Source organism: Sturnira hondurensis, unplaced genomic scaffold, assembly GCF_014824575.4.
Source record: "Sturnira hondurensis isolate 20B ecotype Veracruz unplaced genomic scaffold, ASM1482457v3 Scaffold0005563, whole genome shotgun sequence".
In the NCBI taxonomy this organism is placed as follows: Eukaryota; Metazoa; Chordata; class Mammalia; order Chiroptera; family Phyllostomidae; genus Sturnira; species Sturnira hondurensis.
Genome location: NW_028078194.1, coordinates 1,218,055 through 1,240,104, shown reverse-complemented (window position 1 = coordinate 1,240,104; position 22,050 = coordinate 1,218,055). Strand labels below are relative to the sequence as shown.

At 41.6% G+C, this 22,050-nt stretch overlaps 1 protein-coding gene across 3 annotated transcripts in view; it reads right to left on the bottom strand.

The window, feature by feature from the left end:
• The window catches only part of STAMBPL1 (STAM binding protein like 1), a 48,972-nt gene that overhangs the window by 11,680 nt on the left and 15,242 nt on the right, over nucleotides 1-22,050 (bottom strand). Inside the window, exons 1-5 of one of the 3 annotated variants that reach the window (XM_037047291.1) lie at nucleotides 8,983-9,067; nucleotides 7,731-7,842; nucleotides 4,817-5,034; nucleotides 2,796-2,871; nucleotides 898-993 (exon numbers count right to left, since the gene is read on the bottom strand). In XM_037047291.1, the coding sequence (XP_036903186.1) occupies nucleotides 898-993; nucleotides 2,796-2,871; nucleotides 4,817-5,019 (375 nt within the window). In that variant the 5' untranslated portion in view covers nucleotides 5,020-5,034; nucleotides 7,731-7,842; nucleotides 8,983-9,067. Of the gene's footprint in view, nucleotides 1-897; nucleotides 994-2,795; nucleotides 2,872-4,816; nucleotides 5,035-7,730; nucleotides 7,843-8,982; nucleotides 9,068-22,050 lie in introns of those variants that run through there. The other 2 variants (XM_037047290.1, XM_037047292.1) reach the window with 2 other exon arrangements.

Here is a 22,050-nt window from a genome sequence, read left to right as displayed (position 1 = left end):
TGCCCTCCCCTGCTGTTGCTTTGCCCGAGCCTCCAGAGTCATTCTTCTCTTTCGTAGCTCAAGTCGAATCGTCAATATCCACACTTGTGGGAATCTTCTGATTTCAACACTTCCTGTCAGTGTGTCAAAACACTTCACTCAAACCTGACCTCTGGCTATGCCCAAAGAAGTAGCGTTCTGTGACTATGTGCAGAGTTCACTGAAGGGAGAGTCAGGAAAAGTGACACCTTCCAGGGCACATAAACACATAACAACAACAACAAACCGCAAAACAACCTCACCACGAATGCGAAAACATTACGACATCATGTCTTCAATTCGAGTATTTAGACACAGACCGGCCAGTTTCTTCTTTCCATGCCTTTCAGTCTCTTAGACATCATCATTCTCGCCCTTCACTCAATAAGGGTCCAGAAGCCATCACCTCTTGGTGATACGATCGTATTTCACTCACACAATTATAACTCTACCTTGATGAAACACTGAGTGTCATATTGAAGAACCTAATTCACATTTCCAAGGCCTACAAATTAGATACATCAGGAACCATATTCTGTTCTCCCTTGCTCCTACTACCTCCATTCATCAGCAAAGAGCAGTCACATGGCTCAAGGTCACCTTGGCAAGAGTTGGTCAAAAGCTCTACGGAAATCACTGTAGGAGATCTATTTTCTAATGCACCACTTTATCAGATGCCATGGGGAAATGAAAAAAACCGCAGCTTTTGTGCAAGTGCTTAACCTGGACAGCAACATGAATTTTTTATTGGTGTTACATCACCACAGCTTTAATTTTTAATTTAAATGCATATGACATTTTAAAAACTCACATGAAAATGAAATTCAAAAACACATTTGCATAGAAAAGTCATAAAATAAATGCACCAATTTAACTTACTTTGCTTTGCATATGTTCCTGGTATTCTATGTTATATTTCTTTAAAAGGTCCTTTTTCAATTCATCTGTCCTTGGAAATGCAATCTCCTTCAGTTTCTTTTAAAAATATACATACATATTGATTAGTGGGATTTTCAGTATAGCCTTTCATAGCATCAGCTGAGAAAGAAGAACAGCTGGAATGTGTATTAGAAATTAAGACACAAGTAACCAAAGACAATAGTGGAAAAAGAAATCTCTCTTTTCCAGGATGGAATGTTTACTCCAAAATGTAACATCGCAGGAGGGAAGAAATGATCTCCTTTGTAGTGCTTAACTGCATTGTGTTTATAGGTACCCCATTTTTAGGTAGTGGGGTTGCAACTGTCCATTCCACAGTATGTAAATGACATGTCATCACAGAAGCAACACTGAAAAACATGGCAGATAAGGACTCCTGGGTTTGAGAGACTTTAAAATGCACTCAGGAACTTTTCCTCATAGTACACATTCCCAGGCTTAATCCCAGATTTACTGAATCAGCATCTTTATTGGATGGGAAGGGGTTGGGGAATCTGGACCTTGGGATTCACGGAATCCGGAAACAACTTCTCCGTGATTCTCAAGGGCTGAGAAATAGGATATAGTCCCAGCACAATCCCCCACCTCCATCTTTTTAGAGATGAGAAAACAAAGGCCTAGAGAAATGAAAGGCTTGTCCACTATCATACAACTAGCCAGTGGCCCCATTATGACGAGAATACCAATCTCCTGACTCTAGCTAGGTTCTTCCAATAAAACTTCTGTTCTCTTCATCTTTTGTCATCCCTCTATCCACCCATCCATTTACTCAACAAGCACAAATAAATTTTCATGCCTTTGGAGAATTTTTCCTACACGTAAAAACGAGAATAACCCTATGTTAGAGTAAACAGATCACGCAAGCAGCCTGGGACCTTTGCTTCCCATACAGAATTCTTGAGGTTGAACGAACAAGAGACTTGAGGGGAAAAGCTACACAAAAGCATTGAAATTAATGACCCTTCAGCTAAGTGTGTACAAAAAATTTTTTAAAACGTACATGACCATTTCACAAAATTTGAGTTCTGCTTAAAGGCAGGCTCAGGCCGTATATAACTGGGATGAGAGCCTTCATGCCCTTATATGATAAAATACTTTTGGGGAGTTATTTAAAATGTCATGCTGTGATTGGCGTTGTGTATATCATTTATCATCATCCTTTAGGTAAGATCAACCCAAACTACTTAAGATCAACACATGAAAAACATTTTAAAAATATTATTTAAAAGGATACATTCTCAGCTAAAGATACTTTAAACTATACATGTTGCAAATATTGATAAGGAGACAGAAAACTGTACTTGAAAAATAAATAAATTTTAAAAATATTGATAAGGAATAAATACATTTCAACAATCATCCTTTTCCTTGAGAGTATTTCAGGCTATCCCCTAAACACTTAATTATCTACTGGGCTAGTAATTTAATAATCAACAGTGATTTTCAAATAGTTTTGGGGTTCAGGATTGTGTGGAACAATTAAAACCAGCCAAAGTGATGGTCTCAAACAAGTATGGAGAAATAGGAAACCATTCTCTCAACCTCTAGGAGAAATGGTGAAATAATTTCTCCCTCACTCTGTAAAGTGATCGAGCACCTTCCTGACCTCTGTCTCTTCTTCCCCTACTCCTGGCCCCAGTTTCCAGCAGACATCCCACACTGGCTCAGTAATGATGATTAAAGGTCTAAGAAGAAATTGAAACATCATGGCTAATGGAATAAATGTTTGTACTTAAACACTCAAGAGGACTAGATAGAGGGAAAGGAAGGAGGCATGAGCTGGTAATGGATACTTGCGGGGCCTTTGATCCCGCAGGGAAGTATCGACCCCACAATACCTTCATAATGTCCTGCTTTTCGGGTACCGCACATTGCTGGTAATCTCGATGGCTGGGAAGCTTTTCTACAAACAAGCTAGAGAAGGAGAAAGTACGTCCTTAGCGTGATATGACAGAAAAAACTCAATGATGCTTTCTGCTACGAGAAAGAGCCTCCTTTTCAAAAAGCACATGTTAAAGAAGTTATTATTTCACCTATATTCATGTCATCTGCCCTTCCATCCAATGCTGGCATTGAGTATGATTCTGGCATCACAGGGTAGTTGAACTCAACAAACTAAGCACTGAGGTTAAGAGGGTCAGGATGCTCCCTAAATAGATGCTGCTGCTTTGGTCTCTCTCAGGTCTTTGGTACTTAATCCCATCACAGCACCATCTTACTTATGTGTGTAGCTGGCAACACAGAGGACCACATACAATTGTAAGAGTTTGGAAAGACCAATATAATTCCTTCTCACAACTGATAAAGACTCAAAGGACCAGTGACAAAACAATAGTGCCGTGGTATGTGTATCTTAACTAAAAATTTGTAACTAAGAGAAATGACAGCAGACATCCCTAGTGGATGAGGTGCTAGTGAGGAGTATTTTTTTCATCACCTTTTTAAGAAACAAGGGACAGAAGCAAAGGGAAAGCCTTAGAACAACCCAGTTGTATCACTTCCAGGCAAAGAGGAAAGTAATGCTTCCACGAGATATCGTTCCCATTGGATTTTCTCGCTGAAGTATCCTCAGCCTGTGGGGTATGGTCCAGCTCACAATAACTGTTCAATAAATATGTGTTAGATTAATGAATAACCCTTCACTAACATATTGTGATTGGCTATGAATACTATTTTTTATTAAATAATGTGTGCTGCCTTATAATTTACAAATGTGCTGCTGTTTACAAAGCACACATGCACTCGTTACCTCATCTGTAGGGTATTATACTGGAGTGGGATCACAGCTCTCATTTCCCAAATGAAGAAATCAGGCTGGAAGAGGCTACACAGCTTGTTAGTTGCCCGAGTCTTTTTAAATAGAATAAAGTCAGAAACATTTTGAATTGAAGAGACCTCAGAGATATTTATCCACACATCATTTGCAGATAAGCAACTGATGACCATGAAAATGAATTACAAATTATCACATAGTCAATGACAGAAGAGAGTTCAAATATTCTGATTAGTCAGCAATCACTTATGATTCCATAGAAGTGTGTGCAAAACTCAAGCAGAAAGTGAAAGAGGAATATTATCAACTGGTAACCTATGCTAGTTAGGAAATTAAAATTTTTGGAAAAGGTGCTATCAATGACAATTGATAAACTCCAATTTAATATTTATTGTTCATCTTCCTAGAAATGATCGATTTTCCCAAGCAGCCGAATATTGCCAACCACTGGCTCTTCAAATGCTCAGGTTAAGTCCCTAAATGAACTAGTGAAATTAATAGACAAGTGACTTTCAATAAAACAAAATAAGGGTTTCAGCTTAAATAATTATTGGTAACAGATCTTTCCAACCAGTAATATGACAAATTGACAAGGCAAATTCAAATCCCATTTCTGTTGAGTCTTAAACTAAGATCTGTTACTAAGAATAGCTACCTAATGGGAAGTACTATGTTTTCACAGGGCTGTTTTGAGGTAACCACTTTCCCTCGACAGTGTGGAAGCCCCCTTATACACAGCATTATGACACAGCTAAATAAATTACCCCAAAAATTCAACAAGAAACTGATAGCTACAGTCTATTCCTGAATCAGATCCACCCTATGATTGCCAACTCATCCCCCAGTTTCACCGCACCAAACGAAATCTTTACAATGTGAACGGCAGGTTCCAGGTTCTGCGGATGAAGTTGTAATGTGGCTCCTGCCTTCATAAAGCTCACACATTGAATGAATTTTAAAACCTACAGAGTGAACATCTGAAGGCTGTAAAAGTGGTCTGAACACGGAAACATTCCTGGCATACAAAATGTCTCACCAAGACATCGATGTCAATACTTTCTCAATTTTCTCATTACAAAGACTTACGTTATAAATTTATTATAAAGTACATAGGCATTTTCCAAGTTTCCTTCTTCGAGATACACAGATGCCATCCTCTCCATTTCCACTCCGGATCTGAAGTAGCGGCGTGGAGTAATGTCCTCATTGATGGAGATATTGCATCCAAGCTTGCTTAGGGCCCGGACTCGCTCCTCCGGGCTGAGGGAGACATCCGTGTGGTCAGGCATGGCAGCTAACTTCTTCTGCAAAGCAAAATGGGAAACTCTGACTATCGGAAGAAATGAATCTGGCTGAAATTAGGGGTGCATTTTCTGTACTAAATACCTGGCAACAATATTTACGGAAAGCTTTTCCTAAGAGTTAGTAAGATGATAAAAGCAAAGACTTTTTGCTTCAACACACCATCTAAACACAAAAAGACACACATCTACAGAAAAAAAACATACATTGGTACTGTGAGGAGATCTCTTTCAGGGTTTGGGGTACAATTATATGGCTGTTCCTGGCATGCAAATGTTTAGGTCATATTAAGTAAAGTAGCATGGACTCTTTTTCCTCATGGATGTCTTCCATCCTGGGCCTTGTGAAGCAGACCAAGAGAAGGATTCTTGCCAGGAAAGAATGTCATTCTACTCTGAAGGGTCTCCCTGAGATAGCTTGGATTCAAGGTTGTCATAAGGGTTCAACACTCTCTTCCAGAATATTCCTAGTTTAATAAGAAGCTTTCAGCCATGGCCAGGTAGCTCAGTTGGTTTGGATACGCCAAGGTTTTAGGTTTGATCCCAGGTCAGGGCACACACAAGAATCTACCAATGAGTGCATAAATAAGTAGAACAATAAATTGATGTTTCTCTCTCTCTCTCTCTAAATCGATGAATACTTTTTTGTTTTTTGTTAAAGAAGCTTTCAGGGTCTCCCTGCATCCTCACCAAGTGAACAAAACTCCACAAATAAGTCCTGGAGAAACCCTCCCAAGCATATAGATACTTCACATTGTTTTTACCATTAAAAAAACCGTAGACCTCCACATAATAGTAATTATACTAATTCATCCCTGCCTGCAAAAGTAATGATAATAATTACTAAGGAAAAGTCAGTTGTATTAATAGATCTGCATTTTATTAATAAAAACAGCATCTGCACACATTTGGAAAAGCACAGGACATTATACATTCAGGGTAATTATTCAATTTAAAAAATCAGTGCTTCAGAAAGGCAAAAGGGTCAACGTGTGTGTGTGTGTGTGTGTGTGTTGTTATTGTTTTCTGTTAAAGGTCATAAAGCAAATACTTTAGGCTTTGCAGACCACATGGTCTCCATCTCAGCTGCTCCACTCTGCTGGTATGAAAGCAGCCACAATATTTAACGAAATGATCCTGGCTGTGATCCACATTTTTATTTACAAGAATGAGCAGATGAATTTGGCCTTCAGACCACAGTGTGCTGACGCAGCTTTAGACAAGTGCTTCGCACAGTGTGCTCCCTGGACCAGCCGCATCAGCATCACCTGAGCTTCTCCACCAGGCCAATTCCTACCAGGCCCCACCTCAGTTCGACAGACTCTGGAGACTGGCTTCCCAGAGGCACTACAGTCTTCTGATGCCAGAAGAATGGAATTAGCCCAGAACAAATACCGCTTCCCAAGTGCCCCTCAGGCTCTCCAGGCAGGTTGCAAGTCCGATTACAGGGTGGGCAGAGCATTTGATTAGACTAAGGTCAGTAGAAAATTAAACAAGAAATCAAGGCAGACATAATTTTAGTCTGGCCATAAGTTACTGAACCAGCCGCCAGGGGCAGGGTGTAGTGAAGTAGATACCTGCAGTTTTTCCAACGCCATCTGGTCTACTCTGGTTGTAATTTTACAGCAGATGGAACCCTAGAGATTTGGAATGACTCTTTAGGTTTGATATATAAATAGCCCCAGAGCCATAACTGTGTTTCTGAAGGCCCCATGAGGTTAAAAGCAGGCCATGCCTCCTCTACTTTCTGTCACCTTTTGACCTGGCCTACGGTGACATGGGTGGTTTTCCTCCTCTCTGTTTCCTTCTCCCAGAGGAAGCTCTCAGAGCCTGGGTTTCCCACCCCGAAGGTCTCTAGCCATCCCTCCTGTGATTGGGTGGGGAAGCCAGTTCAATTTAGACCAGATAAGAAAACTTGTCAATCGTTCTCCCCTGTTCTTGAAATAAAGGGTGCACTTGATTATGATCCTTTCCTGGCACCTTAAATCTGTTTTCACTTGGTCCAGAATTCCAGAATCAGAGAGGTGTGACGGCTAGCAACACCAACCCTCAGACCATTTCTAAGTGGCTTCCTCTTACATTAGCACACACTTCCTTCCATCCAAACCCCATGGCACCGCTCTTCTCATCTCTGAAAGCCATGCTAATTCCAGAGATGTGGTCAGAGGGCTTCTCCACATCAGAGGCAGGAATCAGAGCCTGTGAACTCTGAGGCTCAGTCCCGACTACACACCATCTTTTCCCACTGGGAAGTCTCAGACACCATGACAACACCTTCTCGTTCCCCCAGTCACACTCACCAGCAGAGCTCAACAGCACTCCGTGAGAACACTGTTACTTGAATATTGATAAATGCATCAATGACATCAGAAAATGACTAGGAAAAAAAAATCTATGGAAATTAGGGAATTTTCTAAAGAGGGCTTCCGGCCTCCTGTATGTATAGAAACAATCTGTCCATTACTGAGTATACAGTGCACGCTAAATTATAATTATTTGTGTACAAGTGTTTTTAATTTCTTATGAACTCCTTGAAGGAATCATTTTTCATTCACACCTGTTGTTTAGCTGTGTCATAGCACAATCCTTACAACATAAATGACAATCAATAAATGAACCAAGTAAAGGAGAAAAAGAGAGAAGGAGGCAACATGACTATAGTTAGATTATCTTTTTACTGGAAGATAAAAGATTTTTACCTTTCCTTTCCTGAACAGTCCTATCCTTCCCAAATTTAAAACTGATTTCACAGATGATCTGGGCAATGGCCTAAAATCTTCATCAGTCCGTGTTTTGCTTGCATGTGAGGTTCTTGGATGAAAATACAAAATTTCCAGATGAAAAAGCTTTAGTTTCATTTTTACATTGACTGTCCACTAAAATTTTAATTATTCTTACATACATTCTAGAAAACCACAAAAGACACTTACTTCCTCTGTACAAGTAGAAATGAAGCAGCCTTTATTATCCTGCAACATGAGGTTAGAAAGTGAAAAAGTTCCTACAATTCTCTCCCCTTCACACATCCTCTCAAAGCAACTGAGCTTCTGAGGAAGACACTCCTGGGAGAGAAAGAACATTGGGCCCTAACCTCCTTCAGCGCAAGCCCCAGGCCCTCTGTCTCTTTACGTTCAGGTGCTGAGCTTTGTGTGTAGAGGGTATTCAGGACACTGCTGCTCTCAGGGCTGCCCGGGGGCTGCGGTGAGTGGGTTGGGAAGGGTGGTCAGGAGGGTAGTGGTAACGACAGCTTCCATTTATCAAGCCCCCAGGATAGGCTGAGAACACAAAAAATATTGTTTGCAATTGTCACAAGGCACAGAGTACAGAAACAGGACCATGGAGGTTATATAATGTGCCTATCTTCACACTCAAAGACTGATCTGGGACGCAGAATAAGCTCACGGGATCCCAAGGTGCCTGTTATTTCCCCTCCTGCACGTTGCTTCTTCTAAGAGTCAGCTAGAGATACACGCACAGTGTGGGGCCGAAAGGGGGAAAGTGAGAAAAACAAGAGTTTCAGGTGTGCAGACATTTACACAAGACCCCAAAGCAACATTTAGGTATTAAATATAAAACATTTCCCTCATCACCACACAAGGCAAGCCTCCAATCCTCACCTATAAAGAAGCCGAGGCACAAAGAAGAGGCAGAAGGACCTGCCACAAAGTGAACTCTGAAATTCTTCTCTCTGGTGTTCTGCTAAAGGACTACACTCCTGCACTCACTCTAACAAGATAAGTCAACATGCCACCCTCTTGTGGAAATAAGTTTATTTTTAACTCAAGCAAAGATGGCTTTATTAGTCACTTCCTCAAAGGAGAAGACCACAAGGATGAAAAACAACAAGCAGGAAAGTTCTTGAACCAATTGCCATTCATTTCACACTTGGTTTGTTTCTGTTCCTTTTTGGGTTTTCTAACCATATGTAGCCTGCAAGTTGGTGTCACTTACCAGGGAATTCACAGTAAAAGGCTGATCCATGGTGTCCTGTGTATAGAGTGAAGGTGGTCACTGTTTCTTCCCAATCACTTCATCTGTTTCAAAGACAAACAAAAAAGGCAGAGCTTGGGTTATTTTTTTTAAGAACCCCAGTCTCAAGTCATTAGCCCCAGGATTATTGCTGCCTCAGAAGAATATGAACGAATTAAAATAACTTTAATGATTGGTTGGTTTTTTTCTAGAGGGGCCATTGGAAATAACTTCCTGGAAATACAAAACTGCAGGTGCTTATGTTTTCTTAAAAGTGAAGATGTGAAGAGAATTAATCACTGCCCAGTACCCGGAATGAATCTGCTGGGTTTCTAAGGAGAACTTATGCAAGGTTATTAAGTAGGTTTACTGTCTTCGAAGTGAGACAGATCACAGTGACTAAGAACAGGGACTTAGAACATGGACTCTAAAGCCTGGTGTCAGTCTGGACTTAAACTAAGCCCTCTTATTTCTGGGAGGTAGAATTCCGAGATGACTCTGTGATTCCTGCCCATGGGAATCCGAAGGTGAGTGCACTCCCCTCCTTCTGAGTGTGGACAAGGCCTGTAACTGGTATCTAATCCATAACATGGCAAAGGGGATGATGGGATATTACTGTCGTGATTACATTATATCATATGGCAAAGACGAAACGATTTGAAGATGTATTATATTAAGGGCCCTAATCGCTTGATGTTACATTAACCAAAAGGGAGATTATCCTGGATGGGCTGGACATGATCAGGTGAGGCCTTTCAAGAAGGTAGAAGCTTTTCTGCGAGTCTTGAAGACTCAGCCACCATTCCACAGCTGCAAGGAAATGAATTCTTCCTGTAACTACGTAAGTTTGGAGGAGGATCCCAAGCCTCAGATGAGATCTTTACCCCTGTCGACATCTCCATTGCTGCCTTATGGGATCCCGAGCAGAGTCCTGACCCACAAAACTGTGAGGTAATAAATGTATTGTCTTAGGCCATGAAGCCAGTGGTGATCTGTAAAGCAGCAATAGAAAATAAATACACGGCCCTGGCTGGCGTAGCTCAGTGGATTGAGCACAGGCCTGCGAACCAGAGGATCGCGGTTCGATTCCCAGTCAGGGCACATGCCTGGGTTGCAGGCCAGTTCCCTGCAGGCCAACTCCCAGCAGGGGATGCACGAAGGGCAACCATACATTGGTGTTTCTCTCCCTCTCTCCTTCCCCTCCAAAGATAAATAAATAAATAAATAAATCTTTAAAAAAAAGAAAATAAATACACTAATTGTGTGGCTGCAGGTCAATTATCTCCCTTTCCTGTTTATCTGAAAAATGGGATAAATAACACTACCCATGTCACGTGGTTGGGAGAAGGATTAAATGAAACAGCAGATAAAGTCCTTAGAGTAGTTCTTAGCACGCCGTCAATATTATATGAATGTTAGCTATTATTAGAATCTTTATTTTATAGTTGAGGAAACTGAGGCTAAGAGATGTTAAGTGAACATACCCAAATTCAAGTAGTCTCTCTTCTTTATGCTCATTTAGGTCAAGCTTTGCCTCATTACTTCCCACTTCTTCCAAAATTATTTTGGCCTTTATACTTCACTAATAACTGGTGTGATGAATGACACATATCTTCATATGTCCTCATTTATAAAACGTGGGGGTTAAGCTGCATTCTTCCAAGTTATAACATTCTGTGATTCTAGAAATCTCAGACGTTGAGTATTTAACTCGTCTGTGTTCATTTGGGGCCTGAATCCATGGCTGACCCCCCCCAAAGAAAGCCACCTATCATGTTCTATCTAGTGTTTCCCCTTCAACCTCTCCAGTGACCCCTGGAGACGTAAGCTGGGAGGCTGCAGAAACACTCAAGGAAGAAATGGGCTGGAGAAAGCCAGTCACAGTAGAGTTTAAAAACCCTGTACCACAGAGTGTAGGCAATCCCATTTGGGGAATTACCACTACTTAGTGAGAAAAAATAAACCAGGGAGGGAAAAAGACATTCCGAGAGTTACAGAAGCAGAACAAAGAGGCTTATGGGGAATTTGGAGCTGTGTGGAAAGAGAAAGGAACAAGGAAATACTAGTCATTGATTATGGTCTTGCAAAATCTTCTGGGGTTACTCAGACCTTTAAATACGGACCAAATTATTAAAAAAAAGTTGGAAACATTAGAACAGCAGTTGCTAAATTTTACATTATCTAAAAATGACATAACCCTGGGACTTTTTAAAAATGCAGACTCCTGGGACTCACCTACAAGGAATCTGAATCCACCAATTTTAAGCCCACCAATAGGCACTGAGCATTAGGGCGCGGCCCAGCTATTCTGAAGCATGAGGTTTCCAAACAACACTTTGGAAGGCACTGCATTGGAGAATGTATCAAGCGGGATTCTCACCTGGCAGGCAAAGGAACTGACTCCTGAGTTCAGAGAACAATGGAAAGATCACAAATTTCCAGGAAGACTATTGTACATTGAGTGTAATTGAAAAATAAAAACCTCATTAAAAACATTTTCCAGGAAGGCCAGAGAAATAGCGCTTGGAGGCTCCATATCCAGGAAGATCACCCCAAATCCCACTGCAGCACCAGTCTGACGGTTGGGGGAGCCGGCATCTCTCACTGGCAACCCCTGGGGCTGCCCTAGAAAACAGGTGGAGCTGCCTCAGTTTCTTTTATCTTTTATATATATATATATATATATATATAGAGAGAGAGAGAGAGAGAGAGAGAGGGGAAGGGAAGGAGCGAGGGAGAGAAATATCAATGTACGGTTGCCTGTCGTGTGTCCCCCACTGGGAACTGGCCTGCAACCCAGGCATGTGCCCTGACTGGGAATTGAACCGTGATCATGTGGTTCGCAGGCCCGTGCTCAATCCACTGAGCTACACCAGCCAGGGATGCCTCAGTTTCTTCATGTCACTAGTTTCCACTTCAAAGTATGAGAAGGAAACATCTGACTGCCAGAGCCTCGTCACATGCCTGTGGCCTGGCGGCAAGGCTGGCTGAAAATGCAGACACGAGTGCTTTACACTCCCGTAGAAGGCGGTGGGGTGTGCCAGGTGAGAAAAGGGAGATTCAGGGATGGGTGGCCCCAAACAATCGGTAAGTGTACACAAAAATCAAACCAATTTCTCTGCGATGAACTTCTAAATGTATGAAACATTTAATTCAATATATCTTACACACTGGAATTTATTAAATTACTATAGATGGAAACCAATCACTATTAACTCCCACACACATATTTATACTTCAGAAATAGAAACAAACTCTCCTCAAATCTAAGATGAAAGAAGTTTATAGATTGGTTGGTTGACTTTATTATTATTATTATTATTACTATTATTATTATTTTTACCATTAACTACTCCACGGCAGTGGCCCTGTCTTAATTCCTTTATTTTTAAATCCCCAGCATTTATTAGCTGCAATATGTTACAATTACCAAAATCAACATAAACAGGTTATATTCTCTTAATCAGTAGCTGTCAAAATGTAGAAAAGGTCCCAAAGCTCCTATTAAAGGGTGTGCCAGGTCATTATTATTTTCATAATATTACCAAAATAGTATTTGCTTTATTTGTTTTACCCATCAATCTCTCACAACTGTATAGTGGAGATTTCTTGAGGTTCTTGAATATGTCTATAAATGCATGTTTAACTTTTTTTTACATTTATTTATTTATTTATATTTAGAGGGGAAGGGAAGGAGAGAGGGAAAGAAATATCAATGTATGGTTGCTTCTCATGGGTCCCCTGCTGGGAACTAGCCTGCAACCCAGGCATATGCCCTGACTGGGAATCGAACAGTGACCCTCCGGTTTGCAGGCCCATGCTCAGTCCACTGAGCTACACCAGCCAGGGCTGTATGTTTAACTTTTAATACGATAAATATAAATAGATATAACCCACATAAACAAAGCTACCCAGCGTCCTTCATCATTTTTAAGAATGCAAAGGGATCTGAAGACCAAACTGCTGCTCTAGACCTACTGTGCAAACAAACACACAAATCACAACAAAACACAGCATGTTATGTCAACCTAACCAGAAATACAGTGGTCCAGAAGGATATAAGAGAGGGGAAAAAAAGTCAAGTGTCACCTTCCATTTATGCTGCTAGGGTCTGCTAAAATAATTAGAAAACTGAGGGCACAGTAAGAGATACCTTGCTTCACACAACCTGAAGCCCACAGTAGCGAAAGCAGCAGACTGCTGCATATTCCGTGATGCCCATTTTCTTTTTCTAATATGAAATATAACATTCAGCTGATACATAGCCATCTAGGTCAAACCTATGTTTTCCAGCCTTTCTTGGAGTTAGGTACGGCCATGTCACCAAGCTCCGGCCAATGGGCTATGAGCTGAGGTACCGCGATGGGAGTGTGGATTCTACCCTTTAAAGGAAGGCACATGGCCTTCTCTGTCCGTGAGCTGGGGTGCTGCCACACAGGTGAGCCACCTTCGGGCACAGGGAGGAGCGATGGCAAAGCAAGAAGAGAAGAGCAGTCCAGTTTGCTTACACTCAGACCAGTACGACAGAGACTAACTTTATCTTGTCTAATACTTTGGTTTTGGTCATCATAAACATTTGGTCGTCATAAATGTTTAATTTGGCTGTTACAGAAAATTTTAAAATTGGAAGTTAGTTATCAACGTTTAAAAATTGGGAGAGTCATATAAAAATTCAGATTTCAGCTTCTCTTTAAAAAAGCATATTAGAGGATGTGGCAAAACTGGGCCCTGGTACCTGCAATGTTTAATTGTTATTGTTTATCTTCTATCCTGAGTTCAGAACAGTGCCTGCTCCTTGATAAGGGCTTAATATGTTTTTGTCAAATCAATGAATGAAGAAGCAAGTTTTTAAAAAATCTACGATATACTTTCCATCACATTCCCAGGCATATAATAGAAGGTTAGTAAACTTACAAGTACTTCACTTAATTCTCTCAGTTCAGGTCTATCCAGTATTAATCTCATCCATTCAACAAACATCAATTGAACACCTAGGATGTGCCAGGCATTGTTCTAGGTCTATGGAGCACGTATAAAATTGGAAAATATTTCTGCCGTTGTGGAGTTTACCTTTTAGTCAGGAGTGACAGATTAACAACAAACCTTTTAAATAAACAAGTTGCATAGTAAGTTAGAAGGTAATATGTCTGCCTGAAAAAAGAAAGTGGGGAGAAAATAAGAGAGGCAAGGAAAGCAAGGAGGCCTTTGTGATCGCCAAAGGGATTTTCGCTAGTGCTTGGAGTGAAATGGAGAGCTATTTAGGGTGTTGAGCAAAGGCTGGAGGTCAATGGCATTATAATTTACAAACAGACCTGTGGGCAAAGGAGGAAGCAGGATATCATCGGGAGAAGTGACATTGTCTTGGGAGGTGTGACAATGTTAAGTAAGATAGATAGTAAGCCAAAGCAAGGAGGAGGAGGGGAACATGTCTCAACCTATTGACTCAGCACTCCTGAGCCTGTTCTGATAAGACTGCCAGGTGTTCCAAACATCACAAGTAAATCTATGATAGTGCAGGAGGAGGGAGAGTCCTTGAAATTATGTGTGTTGGGAAAGGAAGACTTTGTAGCAATTTCACTAGCTCAGAAAGCAAGCCTTTACTAGTCCGGAAGGAAAGCCTTTATAACTATATATTAATCCCAAGGTTTGGAAGGGGAGAAGGAGAGAGACCCAGAAGCTGGCTAAAGCATGCAACTCCTGGAGTCCCAGCAGTCAGGGCACTCGCGTTAGCTGGGTGCCCACTTACAGCCCTTTGATCGAGGGCATGTCATAAATGAACTTGCTATCTCATTTCCACCATACGTGTTGTCTCTGGCTTGAATTCTTCTCTTGTGAGCAAGGCAAGAACTGAGGAGGGGGATCCCCTTGGTTTGGGTCTCTTCGGTAACAACAGCAGTGGGTCAAGCGAGTAGAAAGTTTAGTCTTTGCTGAGGAAATTGAAGGCACTTTCATGTAAGTTCTCTACTTCTAACAGGAGGAAAGGCAAGCGGCTGAAGTGCCATGATGATAAGCAAATGGTGCTTCAGGGAGGTAATCCTGTGAGCTCAACAGCACAGGAGGCTGGCAGGATGGCCGACTCCTCTAACTCCTCACGCTTCAGCTGCTGTGGTGGGAAGACAAGCTGAAGATGATTTCGAGTGCTATAAAGATAAGATAAACATTGCAATTTGGAGGGTCAGAAATACACTGAAACAAGACACCCAGAAAATAACAAGGGCAAACAAGATATTGCAGTTTGGAGGCCTGATGGGCTCTGGGGCACACAGCACACAGGCAGCCTCCGGAGTGAGCCTGGGTGTGAGTCATGGGCCCTGCCCCACCTGCTTGCTAGTCATCCTTATTAGATTCTGCCAGGCTCTCTCACAGGGGCTCACCACTGCCCCACCTCTCCACTCCAGAGTGGCTTACAACTAATTGAAAACACTCATTAGGGAAGCCTGATTTAATCTTGACCTGCTCCCTACCTCCACCCCCAGCACAGCCCGGATTCCTGTGAGGTGATAACATCTGGACCACAGGCTGGTGATACGTTTAACCAGTTGTATACCCCCCTGAGTCTCTTTTACTTTAGAGCTTCTTTCCTTTATAGATCTAGCCTCTTTTCCTCACTGTAGCCTCCAAAGACACAACCATTTCTTCTTTAAATAACTGTTCAAAGAGGAGGAGAGTAGTGACTGCTTCCTATTAATCCTCGCATACAAAGGCTTGGGGAACCAGGCATAAAGAGGTATCAAAGCCATTCATTCACAATGAGCACACAGAGGAAAACCCCTCTGTGTCCTGTGGGTTCAGCTAAGTAACTCCTGGAACCAACTGGGTAGTTCCGACAGGGCCCAGAGGGCATGTGGTAAAAATGAGTGCCATCCGTGAGTGGCCTGGGAGAGGCAGGAACCCTCTCTAAAGTGACATTTTGCAGCTCTGAGTTTATGAACGCTTATTCTTCCTATGCCCCCACAGTTTACAGCCCGACAGCAGAATCCTTCTGATTTGGGGTCCCAATGTGATATCTCTCCATGTCTCAACTTCCCCCCGAAAATGTGGAAGTAGCTCTATAATTCTATCCCATAAAGCCAGCAGCAAATAACACCAGGAGTGAACAGAGAAAAGAATCTGACCTAGCCCAGTGTTTATTGTGTGACCTTTTTAGCCTTAATTCCCTTAACTCTCTTTCTTTTTTCTCCTTTTTAATACATTTTTGGTGGTTCAGTTCAGAATCCTGACCCACTTCCAGGCAGTGAACAACCTCCTTAGAGACTGAGCACATGTCGCAGAGCCCGTGAGCCTTCACCCAGACGCGTCTTCTCCCCCCAGGCACTGCTCTCCACCCAGTGCCTGGTGAACTGGATAAGCAGGTGAGAGAAGCCCAGGACCCAAAGAGCACATGCCACCTTCCAGAGTCTCATTTCTAATTGGCCGGCCAGCAGCCTTTCTTTACCCCATGGGTCAGAGTTCATATTTTCCAGGAAGAACCTGATACGACGTACTTAGCTGGAAATAAATAAAGGAAATTATCATCACTTAGAGTGTGGGCTGCAGTGGCCTTTACCGAAAGGGAAGTAGGAAGATGACACAGGCAGACAGAAGTACCTTAGATGTACTTAGATGTACCTTAGATGACACAGACAGAAAGAAGGATCTCCTGAGTGACACTGACAGATTGGGACCTGCTTTCGGGGGGAAAATGACCTAGGCCTAAACCCTTGTTCATTTGTAAAGATTAAAAAATTCAGACATTAAACAGACAATTACTGTGATTTTTATACTCATCTGTAATAACTGAAAATCAGAAATACACTATAACCCAGAAGAAATACACTAATATATTGATGAGAAATATGAAACATGATCAGAATATTAGAACCAGATTTTATTATTTTTGCACTTTTTTTCTATACTTTGTAAGTACTTCAGGTGAATACCCTCTAGGTGCCAAGTGCTTGGACCTTACCCCTAGAGGAATATTCCAGGTTAAACCTACCATGACACCATGGTGTAGAGCAGATCAATCAACAAGGGTGCAACTACAGGAGACATTATTAAATAAATCAGCACGCCCAATGTACGTTTTAAATTACTCTGAGGTAAGTCTGGGCTACCCTGAGGGTAATCAAGTCACAGTGTGAGTAATAAAAGAATGATTTCTCTTAGCGCAATATAGTTCTCATCCTGACAGCAGGGTGAGGCAGTTGGGCTCCTGGAGCCCAACCACTCAGATGTTGGGACCATGTACACGGGGACTTCCAGCCTCTACCACCTATGACTTCGGAATGCTATGGCATCTTACTTAACTTCTTGGGGCGTTTTATCTTCATCTATTAAACGAGGGAAAATAACAACTTTCCAGAAGAACTGAGTGCAAATACTCTCAGGACTTGGCCGGTTGGTTGGCAAGTCACCAAATCTTGGACAACTGGACCAGCATGAAGATTCCTGTTGGAAGGATTCCGTGAAAGATTTTCATCTCGAACAAAAGAGATGTTCTGGAGAATGTGGGCCTTTGGATCGATTGGACATGTGTCTTCGTGAAAGATTGTAAATGTGGTGGCCATCTTGCAGTCCAGAAGGGTCACTCAAGCCTAAGAAGCCGCTGGCATGCTGAGGGTGTGGGATGAGCCCGTCTCCCTGCTGACACTGCTGAGCTGCTAACTTATCCTGCCACCATTCTCCTCTGAAGTGCTATTGTGCAAGATATAGTAAATGCAACTGTTTAAGCCACTCTCAGAGTACTGTAATATGCTGCCTGATTGCCATAGGGTTCCTCTATCAATATAAAATATATCTTTTTTTTTAAATTTGGTTTTTGCTCTTTGTTTTTTTTAAGATTTTATTTATTTATTTATTTATTTATCTTTAGAGGGGAAGGAGAGGGAGAGAAACATCAATGTATGGTTGCCTTTCGTGCATCCCCTGCTGGGAGTTGGCCCGCAGGGAACTGGCCTGCAACCCAGGCATGTGCCCTGACTGGGAATCGAACCACGATCCTCTGGTTCGCAGGCCCGCGCTCAATCCACTGAGCTACACCAGCCAGGGCTGAAATATATCTTTAGCTATGTGAATTTGACAGCAAAAGCAGTGATTCTGGATAACTAAAATAATATTACTAATAGGCTTCTGTGAGATATAACAACTTTTGAAGGAAATATTTCTCAGATAATATTACATACGTTGACCCTGGCTAGTGTTGGGCACCGTGTGGTGAAGCAAAAGGTTGCTGGTTCTATTCCGAGTCAAGGCGCATACCTGGGTTGCAGGTTGGTCCCCTGGGGTGCATAGAGAAGGCAACCAATCGATGCTTCTCCCTCACATCAATGTTTCTTACCCTCTCTTTCCCCCTTCTTTCCTCTCTCTCTAGAATAAAAAATAAAATATTTTAAAAATAATATATTACTTGACTAAAATACAAGTATTATTTATCTCCTGGTCATTCACATTCTTATTTCAATGTAGCTGTTAATGGCAATGCTTCCCTGCATTTCTAATTTGTTTTTGTTTAGAAAAGCAATTTAAAAGCAACTTCTTGGACTTCTGGTCAAGAAAGAGAAGCAGGTAAATGTGATGCTCACCTCCTCCCATGATCTCTTCAAAATTACAACTAAACTACAGAACAACCACAAGTGAAAACTGCCTGAAATCTGACTGAACAGAAGTCCTATGACTAAGAATATGCAGAAGAAGCCACATGGAAGCTAGTAGGAGGGGAAGAGGTACAGGATGAGCTGGTCCCACACCCAAGTGTGGTGAATAAAAATAAGGAGGGATATCTTGGTTACAGAGGTCCCCTGTGAGGAGCAGGGGGTCCCAGCCCCATACCAGGGACCCAGGGTTCCTGTGTATAGAAGAGACATTCCCCAAAACTTCTGGCTGTAAAAACCAGCAGATTGTCATTTAGATGGAGGGCTACTGGAGTCCTAAGAGTTCCTTTAAACAGGCTCAAGCCCATACTTCCTTGCTGCTGGACTCACTCACACTGAGCTCCAGTGCTTGGGGAGCAGCTCCAAAGGTACCAGAGACGTATGGGCAGCAACTGAATTGTCTGACTTTCTCCCAGACAGAAGTTCTGGCAAGAGCCATTGTTCCTTTTCTGAGCCCTCCCCTTTCAAGTACAGGTAGGCCCCATATCTGAATCTCTATCAAACTGACATTGCCCCCCTGACCTGGTAATTCCCTAAGACCTCCCCACACCTGACTTCTGGGTCCACATAAACAACTTCTAGTGGCTTTTCTATACAAACAGCCTGTCTTGATTCATGCTGCAGAGTTTTCTATAATCTCTCAAAGGTCACAAACCCCAAACAAGCTGCATCTGGCCTTGGCATGTCCTGTACCTCTTACTAAGCATCCCCAACTTCAGCTCCAGTGGCAGCTGGCCTCAATTTGCAGCCTAGCCTCTCCCAGGCTCCTCCAAGCCCAGCACAAGTGGCAACCATCTGCAGATCACTTTGTAGTTTGTACCAGTGATCACAGCTCAATTACAACAAGAGGGTGCACGCAACCCACATAAAGGACACAACTGAAGCACCCAGCTCAGGTGACCAGGGAGACTGCACCAATGGATCCCACAGAACACTACTATGTAAGGCCACTCTACCAAGACCAGGAGATTGAACATCTCTGCCTAATACATAGAAACCTACAAAGGGAGGCAGCCAAAATGGGGAGACAAAGAAGCATGCCCCAAACGAAAGAAAAGGAAGAACCTCCAGAAGAAGTAAATGAAATATAGGCAAGCAACCTACTGGTACAGAGTTCAAAGCAATGGTTATAAGGATGCTCATGAAACCTAATGAGAAATTCAACAACATAAAAAAGAACACAGAAACCATAAAAAACAACTAACCCAAAATGAAAAATACAATAACTGAAATGAAGAATATACTAGAGGGAACCAACAGTAGACTGGATGAAGCTGGGAACTAATCAGCAATTTGGAAGATATGAGAGCAGAAAACACCCAATTAGAATAGCAAAAAAGAAAAGGGATCCAAAAAAGTGAGCATAATTTAAGGGTTCTCTTGGACAACATCAATTGTATCAACATCACATCATAGGGGTACCAGAAGGAGAGAGAGTAAAGAACTAAAAAAATTTTTTGAGGAGATCACGCGGAGGGTTAGCAACAGGGGATTGGGAGGAGAAGGGGGGAGAAGGTACAGAAAAAAGTAGCATAGTCGGTAGGTAGAAAATAGACAGGGGGAGGGCAAGAAGAGTATGAGAAATGTAGAAGCTAAAGAACTTGTGACACATGGACATAAACTAAAGGAGGGCAATGGTGGGGGAGGGGATGTGAAGGATGGAGGGGAATGAAGGGGGGGAAATGGGACAACTGTAATGGCACAATCAATAAAATATATTAAGATTTTTTGAGTTAATAATGACAGAAAACTTCCCTAATCTGGCAAAGGAAATAGATACCCAAGCCCAGGAAGCACAGAAAATCCTAGACAAGAAAACAAGATGAACCCAAAGAGGCCCACACCAAGACACATCAAAATTAAAATGCCAAAGGTTAAAGACAAGAAAGGATCTTAAAAGCAGAAAGAGGAAAGCAGTTAGTTACCTACAAGCAAGTTCCCATAATACTGTCAGCTGGTTTCTCAACAGAAACTTTGCAGGCTATAAGGAACTGGCACAAAATATTCAATGTGATGAAAAGCAAAGACTACAGTCATGATTACTCTACCCAGTAAAGCTATCATTTAGAATTAAAGGAAAGATAAACAGCTTCCCAGACAAGCAAAAGCTAAAGGAATTCATTACCACCAAACCAACATCAAAAGAAATGTTAAAAGGACTTCTTTAAGAACAAAAAGAAAGATCAACAATATAAATAATAAAATGGCAAAAACCACATATCTATCAACAATTACTTTAAATGTATATGAATTAAATGTTCTAATAAAAAACATACAGTGATTGAACAGATAAGAAAACAGACACTTACGAATGCTGTCGACAACAGATTCCTTGAGATCAAAAGACACAGACTGAAAGTAAAGGGATGACAATAAAACATGAAAATATGGGATGGGGGCAGGGCAGGGGAGAGCAACGGGGAAAATTGAGGCAACTATAATAGAATAACAATTTTAAAAGTACAATATTAAAACAAATAAATACATTAGTTGTCTACTTTATAAAATGAGTTTTATTTTATAAAAAAATAAAAACAGAGATAAAAATCTGGGGTAGCAATACTTACACCAGAAAAATATAGACTTTAAACAAAGGTTGGCACAAGAGACAAAGATGCAGCCACCAATCTGCTGCATCTTATTTACCTGAAGAAACCCAAAATACTCATTTGAAAAGACATACGTATTGTTATGTTCACTCCGGCGTTGTTTACAATAGCCAAGATATGGAAGCAACCCAGGTGTCCAGTAATACATCAATGCATAAAGACGTGGTGCATCCTGGCTGGTCTAGCTCAAGCAGATTGAGGGTGGGCCTGCAAACTAAATGTCACCAATTCGATTCCCAGTCTGGGACACATGCCTGGATTGCAGGCCAGGTCCCTGGTGTGGGGCACGTGGGGGGCAACCACACGTTGATGTTTGTCTCCCTCTTTCTCCTTCCCTTCCCCTCTCTCTAAAAATAAATAAATAAAATATTTAAAAAAAAGAGGTGGTGCATATATGCAATGGAATATGACTCCGCCATAAAAAACAATGGAATCTTGCTATCTAGATGGACCTAGAGGGTACTGCGCTGAGTAAAATAAGTCAGACAGAGAAAAAACAATTCCATATAATGTCATTTACATGTGGAATCTAAAAAAAAATCAAAACCAAAATAAACTACAAGCAAAACAGAAACAAACTCATAGACACAGAGAACATTTTCATGGTTGCCACATGGGAGAAGGTTCAGGGGAGGGGGACAAAGGGGAAAAAATTAAAATGTGCAAGTTTGTAGTTACAAAGTCGTCATGGGCATATAAAGTATCACAAATAATATTGTGATTACTGTGTATGTTGTCAGATGGTGTTTGACTTATCAGGGTGACCACTTCATAAGTTATATAAATGTCTAATCGCCACAATATTAGAA